This window comes from Pseudovirgaria hyperparasitica, assembly GCF_010093815.1.
Source record: "Pseudovirgaria hyperparasitica strain CBS 121739 unplaced genomic scaffold EJ05scaffold_19, whole genome shotgun sequence".
NCBI classification, from domain to species: Eukaryota; Fungi; Ascomycota; class Dothideomycetes; order Acrospermales; family Acrospermaceae; genus Pseudovirgaria; species Pseudovirgaria hyperparasitica.
In genome coordinates, this window is record NW_022985567.1 from 606,685 (window position 1) to 620,611 (window position 13,927).

The 13,927-nt window shown below is 50.6% G+C and overlaps 4 protein-coding genes across 4 annotated transcripts; 1 reads left to right on the top strand and 3 right to left on the bottom strand.

Annotated features, from left to right (window-relative positions):
• Positions 1-813: 813 nt before the first annotated feature.
• On the bottom strand, positions 814-4,545 carry EJ05DRAFT_457690 (uncharacterized protein; the record flags this gene model as incomplete). The annotated part of the gene is made up of 3 exons (XM_033742539.1): positions 814-4,345; positions 4,392-4,460; positions 4,513-4,545. The coding sequence occupies 3 exons, from the start codon at positions 4,543-4,545 to the stop codon at positions 1,082-1,084; spliced, it is 3,366 nt and encodes a 1,121-aa protein (XP_033596225.1). The 3' UTR covers positions 814-1,081.
• A 240-nt stretch (positions 4,546-4,785) lies between these two features.
• Positions 4,786-5,795, bottom strand: EJ05DRAFT_480240 (vesicle coat component). The gene is made up of 2 exons (XM_033744834.1): positions 5,365-5,795; positions 4,786-5,317 (listed from the first exon to the last, which is right to left on the bottom strand). The coding sequence occupies exons 1-2, from the start codon at positions 5,727-5,729 to the stop codon at positions 5,077-5,079; spliced, it is 606 nt and encodes a 201-aa protein (XP_033596226.1). The 5' UTR covers positions 5,730-5,795; the 3' UTR covers positions 4,786-5,076.
• An 89-nt stretch (positions 5,796-5,884) lies between these two features.
• Positions 5,885-8,415, top strand: EJ05DRAFT_541765 (uncharacterized protein). The gene is made up of 2 exons (XM_033749682.1): positions 5,885-6,183; positions 6,238-8,415. The coding sequence occupies exons 1-2, from the start codon at positions 5,926-5,928 to the stop codon at positions 8,317-8,319; spliced, it is 2,340 nt and encodes a 779-aa protein (XP_033596227.1). The 5' UTR covers positions 5,885-5,925; the 3' UTR covers positions 8,320-8,415.
• A 738-nt stretch (positions 8,416-9,153) lies between these two features.
• EJ05DRAFT_504863 (uncharacterized protein) lies at positions 9,154-9,498 on the bottom strand (the record flags this gene model as incomplete). Its single annotated transcript, XM_033747628.1, has 1 exon — positions 9,154-9,498. One exon carries the CDS (start codon positions 9,496-9,498, stop codon positions 9,154-9,156), a length of 345 nt encoding a protein of 114 aa, XP_033596228.1.
• Between the last annotated feature and the right edge of the window lie 4,429 nt (positions 9,499-13,927).

The window sequence follows — 13,927 nt, forward strand, 5'->3', positions numbered from 1 at the left end:
CCGAGCTCCAATGGAGCTACGGTTCGAGGGCAACGGCATAGACAGACGGTCAATAGCCTCATAGAATCCAAATTCTATTGTCATGTGTAGGTTATGAAAATATGAGGGACTACGAAATCTGACGATCTGTTGGTATTACTTGCAATAAGGAGTTGCAGGGATGAATGAAGTAAAGGGACGTGCGAGTAGATCGAGATGACCGTTACGTCGCATACCTGGCTTTCCCACTTTTCCGTCATTTACCGATGTCGCATTCAGATTATGCTTAAATGGAATTGCCTACCCACTGTGCGAAGTGAGGTAAACGAAACATCAACGAGAACGGGATGTTGGACCACACGTTGGCCTGCACATTTCTCTGCAGAACCCGTGATTACTGTAAGTGCGTCTGACAGGAATGAGCAGCGATGGTATAATGCTACCGGTCTCTGTATGATTGCGTGCAGACGCTGGAATATTACTACTTCCGTGTTAGATGAAGCTTCTGAATACTGCTATGTCTAGTTGGCACAAGTCTTCTCGGTAGACGAGGCAACTCGTGAAGAAAACTGTATCCTTGTGAGCTCGGGTGAGCTCATTAACCTCAATCAAAGCATACCTGGGTAGGATCATCGGTCGTCATTCGTATTCCAGAGTATGTCATTCGTACTCCAGAGTGTGGTGCTGTTTGTCTGTCCCTAGAGCTGTAAATATGAAATCCAGTTGTGATGGCGGCAATCACGCTTCAGGCAAACATTGTGTGGAAATGATACTCCAAGGTTGGTCCTTCGTAGCAGGGACTATGATCAGTCATATCACCAACCTGTAACAGAGTCTCCGTCAGTAGTAGTACTATGAATATATATATATAGAGAGAGAGCGCCGAGGGAGTTGACGGTCTATGTTCAATGGTCTGATCAGACAAGACGAGCCGTCAGTCGATAGTTTTGATAGTCAGAAGTGGCTGCCATTAACTCGCATACTAAAGTGCCTCGTTCGAAGTCTAGCATACGAGTGGCCATACGCATGTCAGTTCTGAACATGGTGTCACCCTTTCTATATATAACATGTATTGTGCAGCCGTGTCCATTTTTGACCAACGTCACCTTTTCTTACTGCCTCGTCCGCCGCGACTACTCTTCACTCCTTTACCTTTACTGCCACCCTTACCACCACTGCCCTTGCCTCCCCCCACTCCACCTCCTTGTACAACTCGAACCTTTGCAACAGGTACAACGCCATAGACTTCAGCTTCTTTCCAAGCTCGAATGGCCTCAATTTCTCCCGGCCACATACGTTCGGTATCTTTGCTTTCACGGTCGACGTTTCGAGGTTCTTTTGCTGCAATCTCCCACTTTGAAAGGATGTCCTTAACTGCTTTACCCTTCTTGACTGTCCCGGGCTGGAGCTTCACTTTGTATTTGTAGTTTGATAGTGCGGTCCAAGGTGCACATACGGGCACCGCAAGTACGATGGAGTCTGCAGGGTGAGGTCGACCGATGAAAGCGTCTAAGGGTGTTTGCATTGCAGCGAGTTCTTCGGCAGTTGGTTCGTAGTTGGCAGGCTCCTGGTCAGTGGCAGCACCGGTTTTGTCACCACCTTCAGCAAGAGCAGCACGGCGAGCTTCTTCTGCTGCTTTACCTGCTGCTTGTGCGCGTTGATGTTGCTCTCTTCGCCGCTGTTTTTGAGCCTGTGCTTCTTCTTCTTTAGCTTTTTGATCGGCGACCTTTGTTGTCTGCGCACTCTGCTCCACGGGTTGAACTCCCAGTAGGCGCAGTGCAAGGGCACGATCCTCTTCGTCCTGTTCACCATACTTTGCGGCGAGGCGTTTGGCTTTGCTGCGTTTCCCTCTTGGAAGTTGCTTGGTGGGCTGGGTGGCAGTGTTCGAACTAATAGCTGTGGTAGACTGTTGCTTTGACTGGACTTCATCCTGCGACTCTGTCGTACTCTCTGTGCCGCTTTCTATATGTTGATGCTCGGCTGTCTCTTGCTCACCCTTGCGAATGTTACGTCGTTCACGTGCTGTACGGTATTTTGAAATATCATTTCCTGACTCTTCTGTAGTTACCAGGTCACCCAACGCTCCGGACATGGTAAATTTCCCTGCATCGTCTGCAGCGCCAGTCTGCTCGTCAGAGGAATCGTCGTCAGTGGAGGGTTTCTCAGGCCTGACAGATGATTCCAGTGGGTTATTACGCGCAGGTCCTCGAGTCTCTGTGTCCTCATCATCATCTGAGCCAGAGTCAAGTCTATCGTCAGGAAGTTCACCGTCACTGTCGCTAGCAGGATGTTTGATATTGCGTATGCCGTTTTCGGCTTGACCTGCGTCGAGATCTGTACCCTCTTCGGCGTCTTTCCCAGCCTCGCTCCCAATGACACGGTGCTTAATGTGGTTGATTTTGCTCTCTTCTGTGATCTGGAACATTACCCCAAACCCAAGAAGTAGCTGCGTAGGAGGCAAAAAGTTTTTCTTGCCAGTGATATTGAAGGCCCCCACAGGTAGGTACTCGCCGGTTCTACCAAGCTTGGTGACCTGATCAAAGTTCACCCACCACGCTGACATCACAGCTTTTGAGTCCCAAGCTGCAGACGTGCATACACACAAGTGACCAGCTTGTGAAAGGGTTGACGGCGGTATAGGGGCATCAGGTGTGGACGCAAGATTCTTGATGACGAAAGGAGACGCTCCGTGCAAGTCTGCATATACGTACACATCCCCTTTCTTCAAGTGTCGCTGATAGATGAGTTCGTTCTGTTGAACGTCTTTACCACCAACAACTAGGTAGCCGTCTGACGAGATGAAATAGGTAAACTTCTCAAACCAGAATTTGCCACGAACAGGCCGCAATACTTCTTTTTCTTGCTGTAAACCCTTCTTGAGATCGGCAGCAATCTTCTTCTCCGTGTTTTTCAGTGCCTTGCCTAGTGACTGAGCAGTCTTTTCCTCTTTGACTGCTGCGTTCTTCTTTGCATCGAAATACTCGTTGGCGTTCTGCCACGGTGATAGTCCCAAGTTGATATCAATGGCCAGCCTCCCGTCTTCTGGTGTCAATAGCGCCTTCTTCCTGTTGGCCCCTTCCGGTTCATCCTCACTATCAGAAGTTGGCTCGGTAGATGATGAGTGGTAACCTTCTTCATCACTCTCTGCGTCGTATGTCTGCTCAGCAAGCAATAAAGTTACCGTGTTCTCGTATAGCTTGAGGGGAAGCTTGATCATATGAGCCACTGTGTTCCCCTGGGCCTGCTCTCGCTCGATCAAACGAGCTATCTCGACCCAATCCATACCTTTTTCAATAAGACCATTTACTGCGCCCATGGCTTCGTGTACACGTTCGACATTGGCTTTTATTGCGTCTGCTTTGCGTATGTGGAGCTGTTGAGCATCTTGTAGTCCACCTAGACGTTTTGCATGGTCTTCTCGCGCTAGTTCTAGTTTTCTTTTGGCTGTCGCTTCGCGTTCTTGTAGCCGTGTTTCGAGCTTTTGGCCTTCGATAGACGAGAAGAACTCATCAACGGTCTTGTTGAAACCCTCAAACTCGAGGAATTCGGTTTCAGTGTTGTCCTCAAACTGCTTAGGCCTGAAGGGGTGGAAGTCATCATACAGTATACTGCTAGAAGATCCACCAGTATCGTTCTCCCCCTGGTGCGTTGAGGTTCGTTTGGCGAGTATAAAGCCTTTTGCGCTGTCTGCGCTAGTGATGTCATTTATCGTTTTTCTAGCTTCTCCAAACGCCAACATCAGCTTATCTAGCGCATCATCGTCGTCAAGAATATGATTCGGCTTTATGGTCGAATCGAAGCCTGTAACCGTGAAAGCATGGTCCATGAGTAGCGGCGGAAACTCCGCGATAGAGGTTGATAAAGCTTTTCTTAGCGCATCCTTTTCTTTGGCTTTTGATTTCTTGCCCGAGGCAGCATCCTTCTCCTGTCGCTGGATTGCCTTTTGTAACCCAGCCTTGATTCGTTCCTTCGTTAGTGGTGGCACGCCGCCATAATTTTGTCGCATGGATATGTCATATTTGAGTCCGGCGCGCAGCTGCTCATGTTCCTCGCCTTCACTGACAGATCGCCACAGTGCCAGTATCTTCAAGTCCGCATCGGTCAATATTATGTTACCTGCTGCGTAAAATTCCAAGTACAATCGAAATATCCCATCCGAAAATTGGAACTCTATGACTCGGTCCGTGCCAACTTGAGCTACTGAGGTCACTCTTCTGGTTCTAAGTATCTTTCGTAGGCGTTCCGTGAACGGGGAAGGTTCGGTCGCAGTCGTGCGCGCATATTGGGTCAGATGGCAGCGGAAGCCCGACTCGATAATTAGCTGTTCTCGCTGGCCGGGCTTCTGAAACTTGATCAGAAAGATACGCTGAGCATTGTTAGCCTATTCATTGGACCGATATCGGTTTACAAACAGATGATAAGTCGTAGATGTTCTGAACTCGTAAGGAACATAGACTTTTTGAGAGTTCATGTGCGATGACCTTGGCAGGGAAGATTAGCTGTGGTCATCGTGAATGCGGGCAAAGGCCGTACAGTAACATCTAAAGAGGAAAATCGTTGTTTCATGCTGTATTTAATATATTCCAGCGTGAGTGTGTCGAGCGTATAGACCCAGCTGGTGAATGTCAGGTGTTTGTCAAAGACCACATTTTCGGACCTCGTAGATTGTCATTGAACTGACGTCTTGCCCCACTAAATAGAGTACAGGCCCGCGGCTCGCAGCTTGCGGCGTTCGGGAGTGTCACACTCGAGGTCTGAGGTTTCCTGCAGCTTGTTGTTCACATCACATAGAGATTCGCGAAATAGTGTTGTGTTGATCGTCACATCCTTGAATGCTTCTTGATCTCATTCAATGCATTCGGGCGAGATATGCGCCATGTAGCTGCTCCTAACTGTAAAACCCCCGGCCCTTCCCACCGTTAATCGCGAAGTCCAAATTCCGATATGCGGAGCAGGATAGAACTGCGTCAATAGCAAGGGCCACTCCGGAATCTACGAGCTATACCGGAGTGAGCCAGCCGGCCAGACAGCTTTCGTACTCTTCATGTGGTTGATACCAGTACCGTTCCCTATACAACCATAAACGCCTTTCTCCTTTCACATTTGGCGCAACCGGTCCGCTAATCTAGACTTGCCAAACTCCCATGCATTCAAAAGTCCCTGCTCAGAAAGATCGATTCCCTTCATGGATGTCATGTCCTGCGCCGGGGGCCGGCTCACCCTTGATGCGACCACAACTGGGTCCGTCTCGAGCACAATACCATCATCGATGATTTCGTCAATTGCAAGGGATACAAGGTCATAATTTTCGATTATCGTTCGCTTGTCTACGGTGTTTCTGCTTACGGTCAGCGATTTAGCAGATAATCAAGAGGCGAAACTCACTTAAGCAGGATATTTAAAGAATCCCTTAGAGCTAGAATAACATTGTAGAGCAGGATCTCATTCTCGTCTGCGCCTCCGACCACGTATAACATTATGTCACTTTCCATCTTGAATACTACGACACGATTATCGTAGAGTATGATATCGCTTGTCTGCTTAGCAGTCTTTTCAAGTAACCCTTTCTCGAAGGCTTTCTGGTCTTTCAGGTTTGGGTACGGATTTGCGCCTGGGTAGCTGGTAGAGTTGGCAGGAGTGCCCGCTGGAGGGTGCGGAGGTGCATAGTATTTCGCGAGAATTCGAGACGAATCGTCCGTTGCCAGGACGAGGATCGCATTGACTGAGAACAATGACACGTTTGGAGCCATTATGAAAGTCAAGATCGTCGTAGCAGGGAGGAGACAGAATGGCGACCTGTTCGTCTTCGTCTTCATGCTCATGGAAGGATGGTCGTGGCCTTGGCCGGTCAAACTTCGGCTGGACTCTAGAGGTCTGCAGGGACAAATTTACAGGCGACGCGACAACATCTTCTGCACTCACTCGAGAGTCGTAGTTGACGGCTCAATGGCATCCAAAAAGATCGTGAACGGTGTCATATGTCCACACGCCCCTTTCCTTGTCCCTAGAAGCTGCTGGTCTTTGTTATCCTGCGTAGATCAACGGATATCCGTTTCGCGATGGCCACCGGCCTTACAACAGCACTTCGCAACGGACAGTGCACCCAAAAAGCAGTCAAAATATCTGCTACGGAAAAAGGTCGAATCATATAAGCGAGATCACAAAGTAAAACATTATGGGGTTCCTGATAGCGCCGAGAAATTGGTTAGTCACTCCACCACTCTGATGCAACAACATTAGAGCTAATAATTCTTAAAGGATACCATCATGCGATGCCGAGAATTCCTACACAACGGCGAGCTGGCTGAAGTCATGCGACTATACCCGGTCTTGATAGCCGAGGCTCTTCTTTCACCAAGAGACACTAAAACCATCGCACAGTTGGTTCACAGGAAGATACGAGGCACGAGGAATCGGAATTTCGACGGATCCGGACTTTTGGCATTCACCAACATACTCGTCCGCGATTTGCAGGCGAGGAGGCTACCGCCAGAAAGTCAAGCGATCGTGCACCTTTTGTCAATCTACAAAGAGACCAAGGAGTATGAGTCAGGAGTGCAACTCTGGCAGTGGTTAGTCCAACAGAACGAGGAATATGTCAGTCAAGAGATATATGGATCTGCAATTGAGCTACTTGCGTACCAAGGGGAGGTCCCTTTGAGTGAGCTTGAGGACTTGTACGCAACGGCACTGAAACGATTCCCGGACGGTTTCATTGAATATCATATCTCACCAGAGGCCGTTCTTCCTGATCGCTCTCAACCTAATCGAATTCGCATAAAAGCAATGCTCCTCCAAGGTATCATCACTGCCAGACTACTGCACCGAGACTGGAGGAATGCATACATCGGACTGGATGTATGTCTACGACTGTTCCCAACTCAGACACCATGGAGGATTTTTGAGGTATTTCTCCAGGAGCGGCCATATGCTGAAGCGTTTCCCGTCTTCATGATGGCTTGCCGATCAGGGCTATGCCCGAAGCCTGAGGCGCTGACAATCTGGCTGAATGCGATGACTCAAAGTATAAAAGTGAATTCGATATCCCACTGTTTACTAATCGTAAGGGGCTTTGCTGCCGCTCTCCAAGGATATGTGGGTGCTGGAGGACAGCTGGCTCCCCATCTTCTTGGGGTGGTGGTCAAGGCTTTGGACTCGATGGTGCCGTTTCGAAGCTTTGAGCAGAAACCCAGCGAAAACGGCAAATTGGTTCTTGAGTGCGCTGAACAGCTCATGTCGCTCTTCTACTACACCGGAATCCATCCTACACTTCCGACGCTCGGAACTCTCATCACACTCGCCGGCAAAGCGGGACGAGCTGATATTTTCGAATCAGCCACAAACATGATGACGCAAAATTCAACAGACAGGAATCCCATTCAGTACCGGATATGTCTTGTTGCTGCGGGCCAGCTCGGAAGTAAGAGTGTGTTGGAGCGTGTATGGCAAGATATTGTAGACGAAGCTCAAGCCAGGGGGTATCAGTTGACTCAAACGGAATGGGTCGCGTTTGCATACGCAGGAAAGGTGACGCGACATGTCAAATACGTTGCGGCGCAAATGGAAGCGTTGAGCCACACAATGACCGAGGAAATCCAGGAGTCAATCCGCACTACACTTGACGGTCCTACTTTATCGGCAAAAGACAATCTGCGCGAGTTTGACCATGAGGCATTGGAGCTGAATCTTCAGCAATTCATGACAACGTTCAATCAAGTTGCGCGAATGCTACAGGCGAATGATCTGCAATATTTCAAGGACTCCTCATTGCCAATGATCCTCGGACCCCCAATCATCACGGCTAGCGACGAGGTGCTCCGCGCAGTGTACGACAAGCTCACTACGGTCCCAGACCAGCCGATACCGGAGCACAACAGTCAAACGCAGATCTTCGTGAGCACGACCGGCATCCCGCTCGCAGATCTCCGGTTCGCGAACTGGAAGACAATAAACGAGATCTTAGCACTAGCGGAGCACTACGAGGCGAGTCGCAGTAGCGTCTTGAAGCAGAACATGGAGAGCGGCAGCCCATTTGACAGCGTCAAGTTCAGCCAGAACCTTGCTCACTACTACAGCGACGCCGAGGTGGCACGCCTCACGACCATTGAGAAGTCAGCCGTGGACAGCGCGGCGCAGCAGGACGCCGAGGAGCAGTCTGTGGAAGACGCCATCAACAGTGTCTTCGACAAAAGGGGCCGGTTGCTCGAGCCCCTGGGGTCGCAGAAGAGTGACGAGGACGTCGAGGTGGAGACGAAGTGGGCAGAGGTGCTGAAGGAGCATGTGGAGGATGAGTCGGCGGTCATGACGCAGGTGCTGCGTCTCCGTGGGCGCAAGGCATGATGATGTACGTCGTACATTGTGCGTGGATCGGTCTTGTACTGTATTGGATTGTATATAGTGTATCATAGTCACGACAAAGTATAATATAGTGTACATTCATTATGACTTGCTGATGATCTATGCATGGTAATTACATGCACAGACTACAGACTAGATAGAACATGGGCTACAGACTAGACTATAGACTACAGGCTAGAACACAGACCACACTCTAGAATACAGACTAGACTATAGCCTACAGACTAGACGACAAGCTACAAAGGACTACAAGAAATTACAAGAAAAGAGAAATGACATTCATGGTGCGTGCGTGCGTGTGTGGGTGCGTTGGAATAGAGTTTAATTCAGAGTTTACGTCTCGGTTTGTTTGAGTTCATAAATTACGTTTCCGTTTTACGTTTGCGTTTACACTCAAGATCCAAGTTCAAGAAGGCTATTTCATTTCAAAATTTATACGATGATGACGACATATCGATATTTTTTTGAACCGTACGGTTAGTAATACCTACCTGGTAGGCCAGGACACGCTGACGTAAAAGCACATACCACATAATTACAACACTAAATCACTGATTAATCAATCATTCAATCCTCTTTAGTAAAAGTACACAGCACAGCGTCGTCTCACAGCGACGCACTGACTAGTTCGATCCCCTTATACCACACATTGAACTCGCACGCTCAGGCAAGGAAACGCTCTAGAAAACGCCTGATGAACACCCATCTCCCCGATCCCGGAACCCATCAGATCCATCAGCACACCCAGAATTAACGTAAGCATCCCCTTTTCCCTCCTTGCCCCTTTTTCAACCCTACACAAAATGCCTCGACATATCACCTCCTTCCCTCCGCGCCGTGATAACAGCTACTACCATCCAAGGACCAATCCGAGTCCTCGCTGATGCTGCTGCTGCGATCCGAGGCACAGCTGGGAAAGCCAAAGTCGACGGGCGAGGGGGGCGGCGGAGCGGGGGTTTCGTAGAGGTAGGAGGAGTTGCGGTGGTGGGATGATGTGGTTGATGTTGTTCTTGACGTCGAGGTTGATGTGAGGGAGGAGGGAGAGGTGGAGATGCGGAGGGCGGCGGAGACGTCGTGGCCGAACGACGGGTTTGTGCAGAGGGAGAGGTTGTGGTGGGCGGGTTTGGAGGAGGGTTTGCTGGGGGTTTTGGAGGATGACATTTTTAGGTGTTTGGTGGTGAGGTTTGGTTTGGTTGTTTGGGGTAGTAGTAGTAGTGGTGGTGGTGGTGTGATTCGTGTGTTTTGTTGGTCGAGAGCCGGGTAGACGGACGCAAGTGTGGCTTTATCTAGGACTGTGGACAGACAAAGAAGACGGAGACTCTTTGTTGAATGGTTCAAGGGGCGTTGTGACGGGTGTATTTTTGTCTCGGAGCAAGAGGCACGGCGGAGACCTGCGTATATATAAACATCAGCACGGGCGGGAGGGATGAGGGCGCGGTGCGTTGGCAGTGAACCATGGCACCAGCAAAGCAGGGCTTACCGAGATGATGCGGAGGAGGAAAGTGACAATCCTTCTTGTCTGGTCTTGTCTTGTCTGGCGTTGGCAAAGGGCGGAGACGTGTCAGACAGGACTCGTCTGGGGCTGGGGGGGGAGAGAAGCAGTAAGCCGGGCTTTTTTAAGTTTGTCAGGGCGCGGACGGAGTGTGCGGACGAGACGGAGTGGATGTGAATGGTGTAGCAGGTCCAAGCAGGGGGAAACAGGGCGACAAGGGATGATATATGAATGAAGAATGCAGAACGCAGAATGAAGAATGCACAGTCGGAGTGGAGCGTGGTGCAAACGGAGGGATCGTCTTTTCGCAGATATGGGGAACCGGGGGGGGAGGGCAATAAAGTATTCATTCACTCATTCATCTATCCATCTATTCATCCATTCATCCATTCATTCGCGTATTCATTCACGGGCCAAGGCTAATACCGGCTACACGAAGAAGCAAGACGAAGCTAACGGGGGTCCTTCACCGCTCAGGGCATCGGAAGGAAGTCTGCTTGCGTGTGCGTCAGTGTGTTTGAAGAAGCCTGAGTCAGGAAATGAAGCAGAAAGTAATTATTATATCTTCCTATTTTCCTCCTAAAAGTCTGGGGGAGCCGAAAGGGGGAAAGCCGTCCGCTGTTTTTGGCGGTGGAGGAAGGCGCGCCAAACACGCCCCATGCCGCACTAAATTAGGGGAACCCACCCCCCAAAAACCGGGTGCCCTCTGCCCAGAAATTAGTGGGATTAGTGGGATTTAGTGGCAGCAAAGAGCAAATGCGATTCATTGATTTCACTCTTTCCCCACGACCTCCGATCGCCCTGTCCTTGTCTTGTGTTTTCTTGTGTTGTTCACTTGCTCCAGTCTGCGCTCTCCAGTCTCCAGTCTCCAGTCTCCAGTCTCCAGTCTCCGCTTCATTCCTCCACGCCCGCAAGCTCAACTCAGCTGCACGTTTGACGCCCAAATCTCCGCCTCATCGTTCTCCTGCGTTTGCCTCCGTCTGCTTGTGTCGCCATCTTGCATGCCGTTTCATCGGCTTGTTTCCATCTGACGCTCAAACCGAGGCGTGGCACGCACATCTGCTGTGCTGACGCATACACTTCCTTGTGCCTTGTGCCCCCGTCCGTCAGGACTGCTGTCCTTATTTCAGGCCAGCTGTGGTGGAGGCGGACGTCTGGGGAACGCGATCGCGCAACGGGGAACGGCCCTGCCCGAGTGGATGGGCGATGGTGATGACTGCGTCGACCGAATCGTACCGTAATTCGTCTCGACACGCGCCATGGATTGCTGAGATGAGACCATGTCACTCAATCAATCAATCCGAGTGTGGAGTGGACGCGATCGGCGCCGTGGTACTTGCAGTTTACTCCTGTGTGCCCCCCGGACTCCAGAGTCTGATTGACTGCTCATGTCTCGTTACTGGACATGCTGCTGTCTTGCACACTCAGCAATATCGTAGCGAGCCATGTTGTGACTGTGCCTCGTCCATCAATGTCATTCCACCGTGTCACGCCGAGAGTAGTATATACGGCGACGCGGCGACTCCAGACAGTTGGCCTCTTGGCCGCTGGACACGACATGCCTTGACTGGAGCTCGGCCGCCGCAAGACCGACTCTGAGACGGCTTGGATGGACACCTCGCCGTCCTCGTCTTTGTCCAACTCGAAGTCGAGCGTGCGTTTACAGGGTGTGGAAGTAAGGGGTAGGGTATAGTGAGTGTCTACGTGGACAACCACAACCGTAGCACCCCCACGCACATCCGCATTCATGGAACAGGAAAAGAAAGAGAAGAAGAAAAAGAAAAAAAGAAAGCCTGGTTTGATCTCCACCGTCTCCACGCCGCGTCCACGCTTCCCCAGCATCTCCACTTCCCTAGATCCCACTATTCCAGGTTTCCCCCCTAAACCCGCCAATACGGCCCCGGGCTTGTCCGCCCACGCTTCTTGCACTCACTCTCAGTAGTAGTATCAGACACACACACAACCAACACAACACATAGCTGGCTGCCCAGTGCTCGCCTCATCTCGTTGTCTGGCGCCTACACCACGCCAGGATGGTTTCTCGAACGCACACGGAATAACCTGCCGTCGTCGCACGCCCACATCACACACGGGACTTCGTAGCCGTTTGCACCGCACGCTGGCCAACCGTCGGTCCATCGCAGCACCCGATCCATGCCTTTGCTTGCCTTTGCTGTCCTGTCTCCAGTCGAGAAGGAAGAATCATGGAACAACGCCCCGAATCTCGACGCATATTGGCCACTACAATACCACCCCAAACACGCACCAGCAGATCGTACACCGGGCCCCAGCTTGGCACCTGCAACGACAACTCCCGAGCCAGATGGACGGCACGCAGGTACCGCGCAACCCAGTCAGCCCCTGTCGTCGTGTCGTCTTCTTTCATTCAGGTTGCTTGCCTTCTGTGACGTACCGTGTCCATGGCGGAGGAGGCCTTTTTGCCTGCTTGCTTGCTTGATTGATTGATACTCTGATACTTTGATACTCGCGTCAACCTTACCCCCCCTCCGTTTCCGTCCTCTCGTTCGTTGCCCGGAGTAATTCGTATCTTATCTCACGAATGTCTCACTCACTAAACACGCATATTCTAGAATGAGCAAATGCTAGTCTAGTCTGAACGATCAGCGACTATAAGATTAGTGCGTATGTGAGAGAGCCCTGGCCGCCGCCTGGGAGGGATCGAACAAGGCCGCCAACGGACGGGCTCCCCCCGGCAGCTCGCCCCGTTCCCCGCGCCTACATACTCTAGCGCTCGCCCGGGGAGGTCTACGGGTGGGTGTGGGTGTCCCACAATGGATGGATGGATCTGACCGGCTATTTAATTAGTAGGAAAGAAAAATCGATATCGATAATCGTCGTTGATTTATCTATGTACGTACAGCAGCTGCTGGAGCTAGCTTTCGGGGGACGAATATATCATATCGCCCGTTGATCGAGCCGGTGTTTGTATTCATTTTCATATTCACATTCATATTGAGAGCAGACGGGACCGGGCAGTTTCGATCATACCTAGACTCGGCCTAACGACCGTTGACCGTTCTATGGATATCTCAGACTTGTTGCTCCCTACTGCACTGCACTGCACTGCACCCGTCCGTCAAGTCGTCAATCCTGCCGTCTAGAACGCCACGATCCGCACTATGATATCACGAACAAAAGTAATATAGTACACATCTACTCCAAATATACACGCTCTCTGCGAGTACCCTGATGGCCAACTAATATCCCATCTTTCCCCCATTCATCTCCATCTCCATCTCCATCCATCTACGCAGCGCACATCGTACCGCGCGCCGCCCATCGCACATCGCACCGCACTGTAGATCAACCGTCCAAGCTCCCCGGCTCTAATCGCTGCCGATAGAGTGTTGGAGGTCAATTCCAGATCAATACCCGTACGGGTATACCGCTCGGTTAGACTATTAATTAGTGGATGGTGTATTTCTCCGACTTTGCTAGATAATTAGTCAGCTAATTAATTGTCTAGCTGAGTGAGTGAGTGAGAGTAATTACTGGACGCTCTCCATCTGTCGGCATGGCGGCGTGCGGGTAATTGGCGTGTACTTGATGGGGAAATATATATGTATGTGTTGGATTGGGTGGTGGTGTTTTTTATTAGGGTTTGGTGCATGTATATATGAATGAGTATATACACACCGTAGAACACGCATTACGCATAGCTACCATATCGACCATGCCGAAGCGATGTAATAATTACTGCTAAGGATGATTCTAGACTACCGATAGTGAGGGTTAGTGTCCATAATTATCGGATAGCCCATCTTGCCCTTCTCGTCCTTTCTCCCTCGCCTACCTCCCTCCCTACCGTGCGCGTTAATTATTAAGCTAAGTCGGAACTTGCTCCTTCTTTGCTCGTTTTGTGCTTTGTGCTTTGCTCTCTTTGTGCTTTGTGTCTCCGTCTCCGTCTACGTATGTGTCTTAGTATGCGTCTTAGTATGCGTCTCCGTCTGCCCTGCTCTGCCCTGCTCTACTCTGCTCTGCCCTGCTCTACTCTGCTCTGCCCTGCTCTACTCTGCTCTGCCCTGCTCTACTCTGCTCTGCCCTGCTCTACTCTGCTCTGCCCTGCTCTACTCTGCT

Coding starts and splice junctions, on each gene's coding strand:
- EJ05DRAFT_480240 (XM_033744834.1), bottom strand. CDS start 5,729: ATGGCTCCAAACGTGTCATTGTTCTCAGTCAATGCGATCCTCGTCCTG. Junction 5,318..5,364: donor TCTTTAAATATCCTGCTTAA/GTGAGTTTCGCC, acceptor GACCGTAAGCAG/AAACACCGTAGACAAGCGAA.
- EJ05DRAFT_541765 (XM_033749682.1), top strand. CDS start 5,926: ATGGCATCCAAAAAGATCGTGAACGGTGTCATATGTCCACACGCCCCT. Junction 6,184..6,237: donor CTGATAGCGCCGAGAAATTG/GTTAGTCACTCC, acceptor TAATTCTTAAAG/GATACCATCATGCGATGCCG.